Here is a 20,305-nt window from a genome sequence, read left to right as displayed (position 1 = left end):
GTCTGGGGGGGGGGGGGGGGGGAGGTTTGGGGTAATGGGATAGTGATCCAAAATAGAAAACCTGGCTGATTTTTCCCTTTCTAGTCCAGACACATGGAGGTCAAATGTAAGAGAGAAAGTCTGGCATTTTACATAGCATCATTCAAAGTGCTTTACAGCCTATACTGCTGCAATATCGGAAACGCAGGAGCCAATTTGCACACAGCAAGCTCCCAGAGTGTAATAATTACAAGATAATCAGTTCATAAAATGTCTTTCTACCTCCTTAATGTTCAAAACCAGCCAACCTTTTTTTGTTAAAATGAGAAACAAGGTGAATGTCCAAGGTCCACATTGTAGGATGTAATCAAAATTGAAAAATACAACATAGTGAGAAGGTAAATCAAGTAGATGAGGTTCAGCACCAAGCTTAGCTTCTAAAGTCCTGCAAATTACAGGACAATGAGAAACCGAGGATGGTAAAGAATTCTCTGATTGAGGTTGTGGGAAAGAACAATTTGACTCTGAGGCGGTTGGATAAGTCTTGATTTCAAGACACTGAAGATGCAGGTCGATGTATTTGTAGTTTAGAGGGAATAAGTGGTGGCGGCTTGGCGGGTAACTGCTAATAGAGAAAGATGAGAAAAGTCAGAGCAATGGTTACTTAGTCTATGTTTTCAAGTTTCCTTTCTCTTCGAAACACCTGATCTTCAACTTTCATCAGCACAGTAGCATGGTGGTTAGCACTGTTGCTTCACAGCGCCAGGGTCCCAGGTTCGATTCCGGCTTGGGTCACTGTCTGTGCGGAGTCTGCACATCCTCCCCGTGTCTGCGTGGGTTTCCTCCGGGTGCTCCGATTTCCTCCCACAGTCCAAAGATGTGCGGGTTAGGTGGATTGGCCATGATAAATTGCCCTTAGTGTCCAAAATAGCCCTTAGTGTTGGGTGGGGTTACTGGGTTATGGGGATAGGGTGGAGGTGTTGACCTTGGATAGGGTGCTCTTTCCAAGAGCTGGTGCAGACTCGATGGGCCGAATGGCCTCCTTCTGCACTGTAAATTCTATGATCTCTATTGAAATCCATTTCAAATAAGGAGAAGAACTGCTTCCTTAACGGGTCTGCAAGATTTGTCCCGTAAGTCGCAGAGCCATTAGGGAAGATCAGAGGTTCGATTCCCTGAATTTGCTGAGTTCACTGATGTTAAGCCTAGGCAACAGTGGAAGACACAACAATTTGTCTCACTAACCCTGGGCGAGGGAGGGGAAAGTGAGCCCAGGTTCCCATTCAGGATTTCAGTCAGTCACTCCTGCTGGAGATGTGTTTGCAATGTTTGGAGGAGGACAAGGTCAATAGTGATGGAATAGCTTGCCAACTTACGGTTCACATGAAGAATGACCCTGTTCAAGATAATGGAAGACAGCCATGATACTGCAGGCTGAAATCAAGTCAATACTTTTAGAAGGCGAGGGGAGAGTTGCTAAACCCTTACCCGCCTCCCACAAAACACTTGCCTATCCAGATACATCACTTACTTTTAAAAATTTCCAGCGCTCCTCTCCCGGCACTTTTGTATCCTTCCCCTTGTATTTACAGATCTCTAATCGAATGGGGCTGTAAGCAGCACGAAGACACAGCTGCTTCCCGATGTTGTGCCGTATTTCAGACTGGGTTGTGTATTCAAAATACTGAAAATTTCAAATGGAAAAAAAAGGTGTTACATCAAAACAACAGATGACTGATCCCCCTCTGCCTGCGCCCCTCAACCCCAACAACTCCCAAGCACTGATGCCATTATAGTAGTATTTATTTAGAGGCAACCTACATGACTTTTGTCCTCCTTCCTCCACCAATATTTCTCCCCATCTTTCCTGAAGGCATTGACTCCTTGCTGATATATGGTTTCACAGGCACCTGGCACCCTCTGGTATGTTGCCCAAGTAGCTGTTCTCCAGTTGGGAGCCCAGGCAGCAAGAGTTGGCACACTATTTCACCACGTTGTAGTTAGGGAGAGAGAAAGAGGAGAAGGCATCACATCCAAGCCCATTGTTCCCACATGTTTAATTCCAGTAGGGATCATCAGATAAGAATAATGAGTGGTGATTTCAGACAGAAATCTGTCTGATTTTCCCAATCGACCAGGCATTGAACCCAAGACTTTCCTGGTCAGTTTGACTCATCTCCTCTCTGTCTCAACTAGGTGAATCCGGGCAGCACGGTGGCGTAGTGGTTAGCACTGCTGCCTCACGGCGCCGAGGACCCGGGTTCGATCCCGGCCCCGGGTCACTGTCCGTGTGGAGTTTGCACATTCTCCCAGTGTCTGCGTGCGTGGGTCTCACCCCCACAACCCAAAGATGTGCAGGGTAGGTGGATTGGCCATGCTAAATTGCCCCTTAATGGAACAAAAAAATAATTGGATACTCTAAATTTAGTTTTTTTTAAACTAGGTGAACCCTATAAGAAGCAGTCATTACATTTTTCTTCCCCCACTTAAACCAGTTATTTATTTCCACTCGTCTTTACCTTTCTAACTCAGCTGCAAGGAATCAGCATTAAATCCTTTCCTGACACCACTCACAGACCTTGAATGTATTGGCAGGTCTTGGTAACCACAATTAGACACACAAGGTCAGACCATGACTTACGCCAATTTACACTCCACTGTCTTGGCTATAAAAGTTCAGCATTCTGTTTGCTTTGTGAATAGCTGTTCTCGAAAGTTAATCATCGGGTCATTAATCATCATGCAGCAACTTGCCAAATCTTTTGACAGCACCTTCCAAATTCTATTGCCAAGAAAGACAAGAGAAACGGACGCATGGGAACATCACCACCTGCAATTTCCCTCACCATTCTGCCATAGAACTATAATCGCCACTCCTTCATAGTCACTAGGCCAGAATCCTGGAACTCTAACTAACAGCACTGTGAGATTGCCTTCACCACACAGACTGCAGTGATTCAAGGCAGCAACTCAACATTACATCGAAAACAGAGGCAGGAGGAGGCCATTCGGCCCTTCGAGCCTGCTCCGCCATTCATTTTGATAATGGCTGATTATCAAGTTCAATACCCTGATCCAACCTTCCCTCATATCCCTCGATCCCTTTAGCTCCAAGAGCTGTATCTAATTCCTTCTTGAAATTACACAACGTTTTGGCGTCAACTACTTTCTGTGGCAGTGAATTCCACAGATTCACCTCTCTCTGGTGAAGAAATTTCTCCTCACCTCAGTCCTAAAAAGGTTTACCCCTTATCCTCAAACTATGACCCCTAGTTCTGGACTCCCCACCATCGGGAACATTCTTTCTAAATCTACCCTGTCTAATCCGGTTAGAATTTTATGAGATCTCCTCTCACTCTTCTAAACTCCAGTGAATATAATCCTAACTAATTTAAGTCTCTCCTCATATGACAGTCCCGCCATCCCAGGAATCAGCCTGGTAAACCTTCGCTGCACTCCCTCCATAGCAAGAACATCCTTCCTCTGGCAAGGACACCAAAACTGCACACAATACTCCAGGTGTGGCCTCACCAATGCCCAACACAATTGCAGTAAAACATCTCTATTCTTCTCGGCACGGTAGCACAGTAGTTAGCACTGTCGCTTCACAGCGCCAGGGTCCAAGGTTCGATTCCCGACTTGGGCCACTGTCTGTGCAGAGTCTGTACGTTCTCTCCATGTCTGCGTGGGTTTCCTCCGGGTGCTCCGGTTTCCTCCCACAAAGACATGCCATTAGGTGAATTGGACATTCTGAATTCTCCCTCAGTGTACCAGAATGTGGTGACTAGGGGCTTTTCACAGTAACTTCATTGCAGTGTTAATGTAAGCCTACTTGTGACATTAATAAAGATTATTACTCAAATCCTCTCGCTATGAAGAGCAACATACCATTTGCTGCCTTTCCTGCCTGCTGTACCTGCGCGCTTACTTTCAGCGACTGAAGCACGAGGACACCAAGGTCTCGCTGAGTATCCACCTCCCTCAATTTACACCCATTCAAATAAGAATCTGCCTTCCTATTTTTGCTATTATCCATGTTATACTACATCTGCCATGCATATGCCCACTTCCTCAACCTGTCCAATCCCACTAAGGATCTCTGCATCCTCCTCACAGTTCACCCTCCCACCCAACTTTGTATCATCTGCAAATTTGGAAAAACCACATTTAGTTCCCTTGTCCAAATCATTAATATATAATGTGAACAGTTGGGGTCCCAGCACAGATCCCGGTGGTACCCCACTATTCACTGCCTGCCAATCAGAAAAAGACCCATCTATTTGCTTCCAGTCTGCTAAACCAGCTTTTTATCCATCTCCAGACACGACCCGTAACCCCATGCGTATTAACTTTACATATTAATCTGCTACATGAGACCTTCTCGAAAGCCTTCTGAAAGTCTAAATAAACCACATCTACCAGTTCTCCCTGGTCAACTCTATTGGTTACATATTCAAAGAATTTGTGCAGATTTGTCAAGCATGATTTTCCTTTCGTAAATCCATGCTGACTGTCTGATTACCATTCCAGAGTCCAAAGAATTTTGGAAAATGGATTTACTATTAGGGCCACTTCCTCAAGTACTCTGGGATGAAGATTATCAGGCCCCGGAGATTTGTCTGCCTTCAATCCCATTAATTTTCCCCAAACCATTTCTTTACTAATACTAATTTTCTTCAGCTCCTCACTAAAACTTGTGCTCCTCAGAACTTGCAGTACATTATTCATGATTTTCCTTTCATAAACCCATGCTGACTTTGTCTGATTACACCACTGCTTTCCAAATAGGAGACAGTGCAGGATGAACACCGCATACATTGTATGTTCAAATGACCATTGCCGTGTACCTGGTTGCCTCCCATTCCATGGCACGGGTACATTATCAGAGGTTTCCCACCGTGATTGTTTTCCCCAGCATCCAGGCAAGTTCCTGTTCCCTGGTTTTTAATCTGTAAAATAACACAAACTTATCAAACATTCAGCAGTTGTTACTTTTTATGGTCTATAACAAAATCAAATTACAAAATCAATGAAATGCAGAGGAGGGAGTGATTGCAAAGGCAGTTAAGTGCCTGGATGTCGAATTTTAAAAATGTTTTTAAAAATAAATCGGCATTGCCTGGAAACCGGGTTTGAATAATGATAGGATACAGGCTTGTCTGAAGACTGCATATATGTCATCAGTTGGGTAGTCTTAACCCTGTGCCCAAGGACACTCAGTGCAAATTGTCCCAGCAACTACAGCCTTTTGAGGGGAAAATAATTCTAGATTTCCAGCACCTTTTGTGTTAAACGTAGAACTTTGTGGCATAGGAGAAATTTACAGTGCAACTAACTGCAATAACCGGTTCTGGATTTGGTCCACCACTATCATGAACACGGATTTGGAAACTGGGCTCTCAAGCTCACTAGTTGAACATCATTTTTATAGCATTAATTTATTACATTGATTATCATAGAATTTACAGTGCAGGAGGCCATTCGGCCCATCGAGTCTGCACCGGCTCTTGAAAAGAGCACCCTACCCAAGGTTAATACCTCCACCCTATCCCCATAACCCAGTAACCCCACCCAACACGAAGGGCAATTTTGGACACGAAGGGCAATTTATCATGGCCAATCCACCTAACCTGCACATCTTTGGACTGTGGGAGGAAACCGGAGCACCCGGAGGAAACCCACGCACACACGGGGAGGATGTGCAGACTCCGCACAGACAGTGACCCAAGCCGGAATCGAACCTGGGACCCTGGAGCTGTGAAGCAATTGTGCTACCCACAATGCTACCGTGCTGCCCCTACAAGTACTCGATGGACTGAATAGCCTCCTTCTACACTGTAAAAGATTCTATGGATTCAACCCAATTGATGCTTTGGCTCTTCATAATTTGCAAAGATTGAGAAAGGTACCTCGTGTTTTACAGGGCAGCTGTCAGGAAAGTGGGCACCAGGAGGGAGAAAGAGATGAGAGGGATAAAGAGATATTGGGAGAGTGGTGCGAAAGGAAGAAATTCTGGAGGGTGGAGTTTGAACAGTCACAATAGTTTTCCTCAGATTATAATGAATTAGCATTAACTAAAAAATACAAAGGATTTTTCGAATTTGGTGTTATAGTTAAAAAGGGTTCTGAGGGAAACACGGTCTGAAACTAGGAACCCACATGCTCCTGCCAGCACAAACAAATCTGATCCATGGATTGAACATTTTTTTTTTAATATAAATGTCGTTGGGGAAAATTATTAGGTTCAGAAAATGACAACTCGAGAAGTGCACAGAACAATTAGCCCTCCATTTGCTGTCTCAAAAGAAGAGAGTATTAAGCACTGCTGCCTCAGCACCTGCGTTTGATTCCAGCCTTGGGTGACTGTCTGTGTGGAGTCCGTACGTTCTCCCCGTGCCTGTGTGGGCTTTCTCCAGGTGGTCCGGTTTCCTCCCACAGTCCAAAGATGTGCAGGTTAGATGGGATTATGGATATAGGGCAGGGAAGTGGACCTAGGTAGGGTGCTCTTTCAGAGAGCCAGTGCATACTCGATGGACTGAATAGCCTCCTTCTACACTGTAAAAGATTCTATGGATTCAACCCAATTGATGCTTTGGCTCTTCATAATTTGCAGGGATTTATTAGGAATATCGGTAAATGAGTTAAAAGTGAACTGCATGATATTTAATGGGATTTTGACTTGATCATGCTATGGGTTACTAGCATACAGACACTAACAGGTCTCTGAAGACCTCTCTCCATTCATTGAAAATAGATTAACACTTCTGTTAACTAATGCATTAATGCATTCATGTACTTTCAACCGGTGACATAATTTCAAAGCCCATTAATATTTTGGAAAAAGGAGTTTAAAATCAGGTTAGAAAACGTCATTCAAAACTTTAAGTTGATTTTGCTAAACAGTTCAAAGTTTGTTATTTAACTACGGTCTCCTGCCACCCACACCCTTCTGCATAGGTGCACTGGTCTGCACATGCACACAAAACCCAAAACTGGAATCTTGCTGACAATGGACAAGATGCACTAAAGCGACTCAGAACTTGAGGCTAGATAAAATATGATCTATATGTTCATTCATATATTTAGTATTCTCATTGAATTGTTAAAAAATTGGTGCAGATATTGTGCGTTCCTCACTTGACCATGTTGAATCATCCAGGTAGAGCATTGAGAAAAATTGGGTGACCCTTACACATCTTGGGACACTAAGAGGCAATTTATCATGGCCAATCTACCTAACCTGCTCATCTTTGAACTGTGGGAAGAAACCAGAGCACACGGAGGAAACCCACGCAGACACGGGGAGAACGTGCAAACTCCACACAGACAGTGACCCGAAGCTGGAATTGAACCTGGGTCCCAGGCGCGCTGAGAAGCAGCAGTGTTAACCACAATGCCACCGTATCACCCTTGACATCGTCATGGAGTGAAGCGGCACAACTGTGCATGGGCTTTGACAAAGAGTCATCCAGACTCAAAACATTAGCTCCCTTCTCGCTCCACAGAGGCTGTCAGACCTGCTGAGATTGTGCAGTATTGTCTGTTTTTGTTGTGCATGAACTCCGTTGGCAGCAAATGCAGCCTTGTTTAAATCATCATTTTACTTACCGCCCCATAACGCACTGGAGAAAAGTCTGGTACAAAGATTTCAGGGTACACATTTTGCAGATACCAGGTAAAGTTCTTGCATTTTAAACGCTCCTTCAGCTGAAACCTCTCTGAAAGATCTCCATAAGTTTTCTAAACAAAAAGAGCAACAGATGAATACCGATTCTACAAGTACATTTTACGTTGAAAGGAGTCAGCAATTGCTTCAGCCGCAATTGCGAGTGGGCAGAACATCTGTTAATTTTAAACTCAAAAATAGTGGCGGCAAAGAGTTGCAAGGTAGCTAGCAATCGAGTTTCCACTGGAAGGTGAGTTTTGATGGCTTGTTGAGTTGGTGATTTTAAAGAAGAACATACTTCACACATTATTTAAAACTGGAATGGGCTAAGCCAGAGAAACTACTGCCACAAGGGATGGTGTACCCTATTATTGAGAAAATATTGTGCAGAGATTCCAACTGCATTTTTATTAGTACCCTGTATGTTCTGATCACAATCCTATGTTTTTTTTTTAAAAACACATTTTATTCAAACTTGTATCAAAGTAGGTTACAGCAAATAAACAGCCCGGGAAACATTCTTCCCAACAATCAACTGTACAGTTTGTACAGAGTTTTACTTTATCTTCTCTAACTGCAGGAAGTCACACAGGTCACCCAACCATGCCGCTACCCCCGGTGGCGATGCCGACCGCCACTCCAGTAAAATTCATCGCCGTGCAATCAGAGAGGCGAAGGCCAAGACATCGGCCTTCCTCCTCTCCATGAGCTCCGGCTTCTCTGAAACCCCAAATATCGCCACCAAAGGGTCCGGCTCCACTCCCTCCTCCACTATCCTGGCTAAGACCGCGAACACTCCCGCCCAGAATCTCCCCAATTTTTCACAACCCCATAACATGTGCGCATGATTCGCTGGCCCCCGCCCACACCTCTCACACTCATCTGCTAACCCCTGAAAGAATCCACTCATTCTCGCCCGAGTCATATGCATCCTGTGCACCACCTTAAACTGTATCAGGCTCATCCTTAAACAAGAGGAGGTCCCATTTACCCTTCGCAGTGCCTCACTCCATACTCCCCAATTGATCTCCATTCCCAATTCCGCTTCCCATTTCTCCTTGATCTTCACCACCCGCTCGCCTCCCTGCTCCCCCAGCCACTTGTGTATATCCCCAATTCTTCCCTCCCCTTCCACATCCGGAAGCAGCAGTCGCTCCAGCAGGGTGTATCCCGGCAACCTAGGGAACCCGTTCCAGACCTTTCGTGCAAAGTCCCTAACCTGTAGATACCTGAACTCACTACCATTCAGCAGCTCTACCCTCTCCCTTAGCTCCTCCAGACTGGCGAACCCTTCCTCCAAATACAAATCCCTCACCTTGACCAGCCCCACTTCCCTCCACCTCCTGTATACACTATCCATCCCCCCCGGCTCAAACCCATGATTCTCGCACAGCGGCGTTAGCACCAACATCCCTTCCACCCTAAAATGCCTCCTCAGCTGATTCCATATCTTCACCGTAGACTGCACCACTGGGCTCCCTGAATACCTACTCTGAGCCATTGGCAATGCTGCCGTCACCATAGCCCTCAAACTAGGCCCCTTACAAGGGGGATGTACCTTGTCCACATTCGCCGCCCAATAATAATGAAGCAAGTTTGGCAACGCCAACCCCCCCTGCTGCCTCTGTAGCAGGGTCCTCCCCATCCTCGGCACCTTCCCCGCCCATACAAAGTCAGAGATGATAGTGTCCACTTTCCGAAAAAAAGACTTTTGGTATGAAGATCGGGAGAGCCTGAAAGATAAACAAGATCCTTGGCAGAATATTCATTTTCACCACTTGGACCCTCCCCGCCAACGTTAAGTACAGTGTATCCCACCTCTTCAGATCCTTCCTGGCCTCCTCCACCAGCTTTGTTGAGTTCCACTTATGGAGCCCCGTCCATTCCCTCGCTACCTGAATCCCCAAGTACCTAAACCTATCCCTCGCTACCGTAAATGGCATCCCCTAAATTAGCCCACTGTGCCAGCTCATTCACCGGGAATACCTCGCTTTTCCCTACACTCAGCTTGTATCCCGAGAACCCTCCAAACCTCCCCAAGAGGCCCATAATCCTTCCCATACTCTCCAAGGGACAGCACGAGGTCATCGGCATAGAGCGACACCCGATGCTCCCCCTGTCCCCTGCCACTCTGCCGACCCCCCGAGAGCCATCGCCAATGGCTCTATGTCCAGCGCAAACAGCAGCGGCGACAGCGGGCACACCTGCCTCGTACCCCTGTGTTAAGTCAAAGCTTTGTGAGCTCATATCATTCATCCTCACCCTTGCTCTTGGTGCCTGTCATGTGAGAGTACCTTGAAGAAATGGATGTTTAAGCAATGCACCTTTAAGAAATGGAGCTGATCATATTACTGAAGTGATGTCAGAGGGTGTGGGGAGCTGAGCTCACTTCTGCTTTTTGAGTTTCAGTTTGAGAAGGCAGCTGGGAGTGTCTGTGTGTTTTGCTGTGAGCTGCAAGAAACAACACAGAGCTGGTCTGTTGATTTCTGCAATCCAAAGACTATAAATATATTGAATGTAACCTAATGTGAGAGTACCTTTAAGAAATGGGTGTTTATAAATCGGTATGTATATAAATATCTGTAGTGAGAGTACCTTTAAGAAATGGGTGTTTACCACTGCAGTTTACTGCAACAATAAACATTGTTTTGCTTTAAAAAATACTTTTCCATTTCTGCTGTTCCACACCTGTAGAGTGGGCCGTGTGCTCCCCATACCACAATCTAGTAAAAGTTGTGGGTCAGGTGAACTGCACAATACACTTCGGGGTTCTCTAAACCCTGGCCCATAACAACACCCATTTCAAACATTCTCCCGACCATTACATAGTGCCAGCACCCCGGTTCCCAAGCATTGTCCACTCAGTTTATGCTCCGTAATGAAGTCTTCGGCCGTTTCTGGGGTCTCTAAATAATACTCCTGGCCTCAGAGCGTCACCCATAATTTCGCCGGATAGAGCACCCCAAACCTGATCTGCCGCCGGAACAGCACTGCCTTGGCCTTGTTGAAACCTGCCCACCGTTTTGCCAACTCAGCTCCGATGTCCTGATAAATCCAGACGTTATTTCCCTCCCAGTCGCAGCTACGCTTCTCCCTGGCCCACTGTGGAATTTTCTTTCTCCACAAATTTATGGAGTCTCACGATCACCGCCCGCGGCGGCTCACCAGCTCTAGGCTTTTGCCTCAGAGACCTATGCACTTGGTCCACTTCAGGGGCCTTATCCAGCACCCCTTCTGCCACCAGCATCCTCGAGACGTACCTTGTGGCACTCACACCTTCCATTCCTTCAGGCAGGCCCACTATTCGCAGGTTCTGCCTTCTCGAGGCATTCTCCTGCTCCTCCACCTTTGTCCTCAGCATTTTACAGAGGTCTCCTAGGAGCCCCACCTCCGCCTCCAGAGCCACCACACGATCGCTGTGGTCCGAGATCACTCCTTCGATCTCCCGAATCTGTGACCCCTGCACCGCCAAACACCTCTCCATCTGCCCCAAAGTACTCTTCGGGGGTGCCACAGCTTCTGCAATGCCCTTTGCATGATCCTCATGCATTTCGTTCCTCTGTTTATGGAATTCCTCCTTGATAAATGTCATCAGTTCCTGTATCTGGGGCCTTACAGCTTGCCCCTTCCCCGTCTGCATGCTGGAAGAGACTGTCTGTGAAGCACAAGACTGTTTCAACTTTCCAGCCAAACCTCTCCCTGTTTTCTGCCGGGTCCGGTGATCAGAAGACATCCCATTCCAGGGGTAAAACTACTCCTCTAACATTCACCTACGCCTTTTCATCAAAATTCCACCGGATCTGGGTAAAAAGAGCCCTTTTCTGTGACTTTGAACAGGAACAGCCCTTTATGTGACCAATCACTCCATGGTCACAAGTGGAAGTCACAATCCTATGGTTTTGCTAAATTCTGCTCCCACATTGTGGTTACCTCCGTGTATTGCATGGGGCACCTACATCATCATCAAGTACTGGAAGAGAATGGCGGGTGCGAATCCAGATTGGTGGTCATGGCAAAATGACAAATTTAGTTCATGAGCCCACCAGGAATGGGGGGGCGGGGGGTCTCGGGGGACGAAATAGGGGAAAAGAGATCATGGGGGAGTGGCAGAAGGGACGAATGTGATAACACAATGTACGCTCACTCATTGCAGAGGTTAAAGATGATCTTTTGATCCCATCGTCTTCATTGATTGATTAATAGATTGAGGTGAACAAAAATCCTCGGTCTCAAAACAGTTTAGTAGTTCTTTCACAATTCTGTGATCAAAGGACTATTTCTCACTTCGCTTTTTAACAGTTCCTTTGAGTGCTAGTGAAAGTGACCCCTGTTAAATTAGATTTTCCTCAGGACATCTGTCAATCATCAGAAAAATTTATTTCCTAGCTGCGCTGTCAAAAATGATAATAAAATGCATTATGGACAGTCTCATATTTGCATAAGTGCTTGTGGGACTGTGTGCTTCATATCTTTATTCATAGTGAGGACATATATTAGTTGCAGTAATCTGTCAAAGTTTAATATTCGGAAAGGTGTCTTGTAGTGTAATGTGAGACTACATTAAATTCAATAAATAACTTGCTGCAATTGAGAATAACTAACCCCTCGGGATACACAACTCTTCAGAAAATGGAATGCAGGGAACAGGACTCTCTCACAGGAACCCTGGTTAACCAAACATGGGGGTGGAGGCGGTGTGGAAATTAAAACAAGTCCAATTTCTAGGATTTTAAAGAATGAACTGCTGTTTACTCACCTCTTGGGCAATTTTCTCTGCTTGCTGGTTCCTCCTGTAAAACAGCTCCTTGTACTCATCCATCCAGACCTCAGCCAGGCGCACTTGGTTGCGGGCAATTACCTGCACACCTTTGGGGAAACTGTGAGGGCTCTTGGTACGGAACACGTGACCCACTACCGAGCAAGGAATGATCTCCAACTGTCCACCACATTGCCACACCTAAAACAAAGCAAGTTAGGCAACATACCCAATGCCAAACCGTAAATAAAGGCAACATAAGATTTGAAATTTAATACAGAATTTAAAATTTGCTCGGTATTCTTTTGACAAAATGGATCAATTAAGATTCTAGTCATCTAACACCCAGTTTAAATATATATTCTTGTTTGCATAGCGGTTGAAGACAGTATGATCGGAGGCAACGGACTGTGCGAAGTTATGGACTCATGCAGTCTGAAGGAACTGAATCATTAGTACAGGTACAGATTGTTAATCAATAGGGCCGTAAACAATGTATCGTCAGCTTTTTCATGTTTCTTGACTCAACCAAGTTTGCTTCCCCATGACAGTGTTGAGTATTCTCAATTTCATCTCCAATTGTACTATTGTTTCTGCTCCCACCCCATGCACCAGCCCTTCATCCAAACCCACATCGTTTTACAGAAAACTGGTTTCACACTTTGGTGCCAGAGCCAAATTTAGTGCAAATGTCAGGAAACCTGTTCATTTCCAATGCACCCTGCTCTCCCCACAAACATACGTCGAACATCCCTACAGTAAGTTTACCCTAGCTATTTTTGTTTACATTTATATACCTTGCTCTTGTTCCTATTAGAGACAATTTGTGCTCTGCGTTAAAAAGAAACCTTTATTCTTCAGTTCTTTCCCATTTAGAAAATCACCACAGTTGAGGAAGGCTCATCTTACTGTACCATCCAAAAAGAACCTACAATCGGTCTTTGACCACATTCGACCTGTCCATCAAAGTCTTGAGCATTTTAGTTTGCATTTAAATCATGCCTTTCACAACTTCAGGATGTTCCAAATACTTCATAGACAATGAACAACTTCCGAAGCGTAATCACTGTTGTAGGAAACGCAGCAGCCAATTTGCGCACAGCAAAATTCTACAGCCATTATTAGCGACCAAATAATCAGTTCAGGGAGAACTATTGACCAGGACACCATGGAGAACACCCCTCTCTTCTTTGAAAAAGTGCTGTGGAATCTTTCACACCCATCCGAGGGGGCAAATGGGCCTTGGGCACGTCTCATCTGAAAAATGGCATGTAATACAGCACTTCCTTCCGTGTCAGCCTACATACTCAAGTTCCTGGGGTCCTGAAGGAGTTAACTCTTGCATGTTTTACAGAATAGACACTCATCCAGTCCATCTGTTAATATAGACATCAAAAGCTTAAACACAGCTATGGCAGTCAAGTTCAGAAAATATATTCTTTGGAATGAATCAATTGACATGAAATGACATTGCACAACTGCGCCATCTTCTGGTGGATCTTGTCTCAGCGCCTCAAAACATCTAATCCAAAAGCACCAGTTTTGTTCCTCAATTAGCCCAGACGTTCTGTGTAGGTCCAAGTGGTTAGAGGTGCTGCTACCCAAAATTAATTATTGTTCAGATACACAAAGTACACGGCCATGTTTACATAATACTTCACAAATTAAAGCACATTCCATGTTCACAAGCCAGCTTAGAAAAATAAATTTGACTTCCAGTGGCATTATGTAGGGGAAGACGTGCACAAGGTGGTTCCCGTGAGAGTACTGCACTTTTTGCCCTTTTCTCTTAGTTTCAGGGGGTATTTTCTTTAAATCTACATAATTAATGGGGTAAGGATCCTATATGATGCTGGTGAACTGCCCAGAAAAGTCAGGGGACAAAATGCAGACAGAAGTTCATCGACGGAATCAAAGGCCTTTCAGAGCTTGTCGGCAGATAAAATAATGGAAGCAGGCTCTGGTCACTTCACTAATGGCCGAAATGCTTTCAAGTACCTTGGTGAAAGAATCTGATAAACACTGACGGGTTGTGTCAGAGGACCTCCGCAGATCGCTGGAGGCGGCCTTGGCCCCCATCCAAGTTGGTCTGGAGAAGACCAACAAAACCGTTTTGCCAACAAAAACTTTCAGCCCATGGAGCCACGATAAAAGACATGGAAGTGGCCCTTTCGAGACATACTGATCAGATTGTCTCACTGAAGCAGTGGAGATGTTTCTGGTGGCCGAAGCAATAAATCACGGAAAGCCAAGGTAAATGATCGAAAGAATCGGTCCTGGAGGCAAAATGTTCGAATTGTGGGGCGCCAGAGGGGATGGAAGGCCCAACACCCACAGAGCACTTTGCAGTGATGTTCGGGAAGATGGCAGGGGAGGGTGGATTCACCTCCCCTCCAGAGTTGGACCGAGTCCACTGTACACTCAGGCAGAGGCTTCGTCCGGAAGATCCACCGCGTGAGGTAATAGTGAAGTCCCATAGCTTCAAAGAGAAGGAGCATCAGGTCTCCAAATGGGAAGGTTTTACCAAGACATGGGAGTGGAGCTGGCGAAGAAGAGGGCTGCGTTCAACAAAGCCAAGACTGCCCTGTACAAAAGTGGACTCTGATTCAGTGTGGTGTATCCAGTGTGGCTTTCCATGGAAAAGACTACTCGTTTGATGAGTGGGGAGAGATGGACTCCTTTGTTAAGAAGCACAGGTTGGGTGCAATGTGATTGTATTTTGGGTGTTGGGGATGGGCATATTGACTTGCTGGGGTTCCATGTTTATTTTAGTATTTTCCTGTTCTTGTTGGGGTTGCATTTTTACAGTTTGGGCTTAGATTTGGGGTTTAGTTTGATGTGAGGTACTGTTCTGAAAATATATAGCTCCCGGTTGTACCACAATGGTTTATATGGTTTAAGTATTTTGTTCTTTGTAACCATTTTTCTTCACTTTAGTTGGGAGCCGCCCTGCTAACCTAAGAATTATCAAATGGGAGGGCTGACCGCAGCTCATTATAGGAGTTTTTTTAGATAATGAGCTTCTGAGTTTTTCTTTTGTTTAGGTTCTTTAGAAATAGATTTTATCTGTTTGGGTATTTGTATGCATATTTGGTGTGGTAGTGTCCAAGGGGGGTGGGATGGGATAGTTTGCTGACAGTGCCTGCAGATTTTTCTTTCTTTAGTCTTGTGATTTGGTTTGGTGGCCACCTTGCTGGTTGCTGGGCCTGTTATGCATCTGTTGGGCAATCTCTTGGTGGAAATGGTTGACTCCGGATTGAGAGGGGTGTGGGGGGCAGTGGGAGACCCTCAATTCATTTGGTCACCTGAAATGTTGAATGGCCCAGTGAAAGATCGAGAGCATTTGCTCACGCGTTTAAATTCCGACGGGTTGTTTTTGCAAGAGGCTGAATTGTGGGTCAGAGACCAGACAAGAACGTGGAAGGGGTGGGGAGGACAAGTCTTTCATTCGGGCTTTGCTGGTGGGGCCCGGGGAGCGGCAATATTAATTAATAAAAGGTTCCTTTTCTGCCGCTAAGATCTTGGCCGATCCCAATGGCAGACATGTTATGGTCTGTGGCTCTGGTGGGCACTCCAGTGGTTCTGATTAATATTTGTGCTCCAAACTGGGACGATACGGATTTTATTAATAATCTGTTGGCCTCCCTCCCCAATTTAGACTCGTGTTCTGAACCCTAGTCTCAATTGGTCCAAGTCCAAACCTCTGACTCCATCAGGGGTGGCCAGAGCTTTGTTGTTTTTCATGGAACATATGGAGGGGGGCTTTTTTGCACCCAGGTTATAAAGATTCTTAATTTTTCTGACATGTGCATCAGGTATACTCGCGAAACAATATTTTTGTGATGGACGTGTCTCTCCTCCCTTCTGTGGTGCCGGCTGGTTACTCAGCAATTGTGGACCATGCCCCACACTGTTAATTTGGCTCTAGTGTTGGGTCCCTCCCAGCATCTGCCATGGAGGGACAGAACATTATTAGCAGACAAGGAATTTTGTGAACATATGTCCACTGCCATTGGGGAATATATAAAATTCAATATATAAAAGTCAATCTCACCTTCTACACTGTGGAAAGCCCTTAAGATGGTCCTCAGAGGGAGATTATCTCCTACAAAGTGCACATGGTGAAGACACCGAGGGCAGCAGAGGCTAGTGGGCTCCATGCTGGAGGGCCCAACCCTGGAGATGTTGCAAGTAGGAAAAAGCTGCAGACACAATTCAAGCTATTGTCATCAGAGAGCAGTGGGCCAGCTGCGACACTCGAGGGGTATGTTTTAGGGATATGGGGAGAATCCAAAGAGACAGACAGTCAGAGGGCTTGGCTCGAGCTAATTTATTATTTTACTATTTGGCAGGCAATATTCAGAAGATATTGTTGTGGCTCAGTGATCCTAGGTTTCATAAATGGAAGTGGAAGCGAGCTCCTGCACAGTTTTTAGCCATCGTTGCCTTTCTCGCGGGTAAAATTTTCCATGGATCCACTGGGTGGTGTCCACCTAGAAAATCTGGAAGCAGTTAAGGCAGCACTTTAAGCTCTGTTCCCTGTCTTCGCTGGCCCCCATCTGCAATACCCACCTTTTTCCTACATGGATTTGAAGTCTGACGTTTTAAGTTATGGGAGGGAAAGAATTTTCAGACCGGTTTGTGGAGGGGAGGTTTGCCAGTTTTAAGGAGTTGGCGTAGAAATTCCAACCGTCTGGTTCCAGTCTTTTCAGATACGCAATTTTTTTAAACCCAATACTTTTCCCTTCTTTCCCTTGGCCACCACTCTTTTCCCTGTTTGAGGATATGGTCTTTAGCCAGGTCTGGTGAGGGGACTATTTTGGATATATATGGCCATATCCTCTCAGCAGAGTCAGCTTCATTGAGTGAGGGGAGGGTGAAATGGGAGGGCGAGTTGGGTCCCATTCTGGAGTATGAGGTATGGAGTGAGGCCCTTCACTGGGTCAATTCCATGTCTTCATGTGCTCGGCGTAGTCTGATACAATTCAAGGTGTTGCCACTCAAATAGAGCACATTTGACTAAAGCGAGTGGATTTTTCTCTGGGATGGAGGACAAGTGTGAGCATTGGTCTCGGGGCCTAGCTAACCACATTCGTATGTTCTGGTCTTGTCCCAAGTTAGTAAACATTTGGGCCTCTTTCTTCAACATCATGCCAGAGATACTCAATGTTGATTTGGACCCAAGTCCGTTGGTGGCCATTTTTGGGGTATCAGACTCACCAGTGCTTCAGAGGGGGGTGAAGACCAATGTCCTCACCTTTGCCTCGTTGATAGCCCGGAAGCAAGTTCTGCTTGGGTGGAGGTCTCCTACTCCACCCAGTGCCTCGGCTTGGTTGGGTGACCTGGGGCATCATTCTCTGACCCCCCCGCCAGGTTGGAGAATCGCCGGGGGCTGCCGTGAATCCCGCCCCCGTCGGTTGCCGAAGTCTCCGGTACCGGATATTCGGCGGGGGCGGGAATCGGGCCGCGCCGGTTGGCGGGCCCCCCCGCTCGATTCTCCGGCCCGGATGGGCCGAAGTCCCGCCGATAAATTGCCTGTCCCGCCGGCGTGGATTAAACCACCTTTTGAACGGCGGGACAAGGCGGCGTGGGCGGGCTCCGGGGTCCTAGGGGGGGCGCGGGGCGATCTGGCCCCGGGGGGGTGCCCCCATGGTGGCCTGGCCCGCGATCGGGGCCCACCGATCCGCGGGCGGGCCTGTGCCGTGGGGGCACTCTTTCCCTTCCGCCTCCGCCACGGTCTCCACCATGGCGGAGGCGGAAGAGACTCCCTCCACTGCACATGCGTGAGAAACTGTCAGCGGCCGCTGACGCTCCCGTGCATGCGCCGCCCGGGGATGTCATTTCCGCGCCAGCTGGCGGGGCAACAAAGGCCGTTTCCGCCAGCTGGTGGGGCGGAAATCCCTCCGGCGTTGGCCTAGCCCCTCAATGTTGGGGCTCGGCCCCCAAAGATGCGGAGCATTCCGCACCTTTGGGGCAGCGCGATGCCCGTCTGATTGGCGCCGTTTTGGGCGCCAGTCGGCGGACATCGCGCTGTTTCGGGAGAATTTCGCCCCTAATGTTTTTGTTGGAGAAGGTTAAGTACACCATTAGGGGGCGGTAGAAGAGTTCCAACGAAGATGGCAGCCATTCATTTCCTTTTTTAAGGAACTTGTCACAGTTAGCTGTTAGGGGGTTTAGTTTAGTTCTTTGGGGTTAAGTTAGTATGTGCTTTTGCTCGATAGTCTTGTTCTTTTATTGTGCAACTTTGATTAAATGTTTATTAAGATAAAGGCAAATTGAAGTGAGCAAGTCGAGCCCATCCTAGTATAGCACTGCTACTGCATTTATGGTTAATTTCCCTTCACCCACAACTCTCTCAGGCAAGATCTGCTCTCCCTTCATAACACCCATATATTATTGGTGCAATTTTCAATCTTTACTTCAAATGAGGTAAAGATCCAGTTCCTCTTCAAAATACCAATCAACACAGGATTAAATGGTTTCCCTTTAACTTTCTCCTCTATATATCCCCCCCACCCTGTTGCAAAATAGAACTCGGCCATTTAAATTACACTTCCTTTCGATTTTTCCTCCAAATAATCCTGGAAGGAACACATTGATGTTGCAAAATTACCAATCATTCCCGAATCTTCCTAAAAAGAGCGCTCAGGGCCATTATGTTTTGCTTGCTGGAGTTGGGAATGACTAATGGAGGGGCTGAAACTGGGATGTTTCACAAACAGAATGGAGGAAATGGATTTGGTGACGAAATGGCTGGGGTTGTACATGTTCCCGAGAAACAGCAGGGAAAGATTTCTTCTGCATTTATGTAGGTTTACTCATGTCCTTCAGGGAAGGAAATCTGGTATGGCCTACATGTGACTCCAGACGCACAACTATGTGGTTGACTCTACTCGTAGCAAGCCACTCAAATCACGAGCAATTGTGGATGGGCAACAAATGCTGGCCTTGCCCACATCCCATGAAAAAGAACAAAACAAAACAAAACGGTGCCTTTCGCAGAGAAAACATCCAAAGGCACTTCAGAAGTGTAATCAGACAGAAACAGGCAAAAGTGACAAAGGAGGATCTACCAGCATAACGGGAGACTTGCTCTTAAAATATATAAATTAATAACAATTTAATTTTCCTATGACAGACATCACCTTTCATCACCTCAGGATGTCCCAAAAGCCTTTCAACAAAATAAGTAATTCTGAAGTGTTGCTTTAATGTAGGCCACAAATAACAGTCAATTTGCGCACCCACAAACAGCACTGAAATTAGAGTAGATCAGATGACAGATGGCACCCGTTTTAGGCATTGGTTGAGCTAGGGCACAAGAGAATTTGCCTGCCCTTTTTTGATTAATGCTGTGGGATCGTCCACGTCCGCCCAAGGGGGTATACAGTACCTCAGTTTAATGCCTCAACAGAAAGATGGCACCAAAATTGGAGTAGCAGCCTGGATTCTGAGCTCAAGTCTCAAAGTGGAGCTTGAGCCCAGAAAGCTTGTGACTGCAGTGCTACTTCTGAACCAAGGCTGACACCGGTCAACTTTTGTCTTGATAATCTATTAAAAAATGATTGAATTGGTGAAGTGAAAATGCATCTTTTACACACCAATAAAAGTCAATTTCAATCAAGGCTTATGGCTACATCATTTGGTGCCAAATACAGCCACAGAATGGCATTTTAAAAAAAACATACTTCTAAGCTACACACCGAGTTCCAAATAAAACAGTTATATAGGCAGAAAAAAGATTTGTGACATTGTGAATTCATAATAAAGATTCACATCCACTCATTTTTCTTTTTCTATTTGTTAACATTTTTAAAAATAGATTTAGAGTACCCAATTCATTTTGTTTCCAATGAAGAGGCAATTTAGCGTGGCCAATCCACCCACCCGGCACATCTTTGGGT

At 45.9% G+C, this 20,305-nt stretch overlaps 1 protein-coding gene across 7 annotated transcripts in view; it reads right to left on the bottom strand.

Annotated features, from left to right (window-relative positions):
* Positions 1 to 20,305, bottom strand: part of LOC140405471 (polypeptide N-acetylgalactosaminyltransferase 6-like) — a 94,398-nt gene that overhangs the window by 4,969 nt on the left and 69,124 nt on the right. For all 7 annotated transcript variants that reach the window (XM_072493939.1, XM_072493943.1, XM_072493942.1 and 4 more), the window contains 4 exons: positions 12,402 to 12,602; positions 7,588 to 7,719; positions 4,827 to 4,928; positions 1,511 to 1,663 (listed from right to left, as the gene is read on the bottom strand). In XM_072493939.1, the coding sequence (XP_072350040.1) occupies positions 1,511 to 1,663; positions 4,827 to 4,928; positions 7,588 to 7,719; positions 12,402 to 12,602 (588 nt within the window). The remainder of the gene's footprint in view (positions 1 to 1,510; positions 1,664 to 4,826; positions 4,929 to 7,587; positions 7,720 to 12,401; positions 12,603 to 20,305) is intronic.

The sequence above is a fragment of the Scyliorhinus torazame genome, chromosome X (genome assembly GCF_047496885.1).
Source record: "Scyliorhinus torazame isolate Kashiwa2021f chromosome X, sScyTor2.1, whole genome shotgun sequence".
NCBI lineage: Eukaryota > Metazoa > Chordata > Chondrichthyes > Carcharhiniformes > Scyliorhinidae > Scyliorhinus > Scyliorhinus torazame.
Note: the sequence above shows the minus strand (reverse complement) of the source record. Positions and strands in the feature narration are given on the sequence as shown.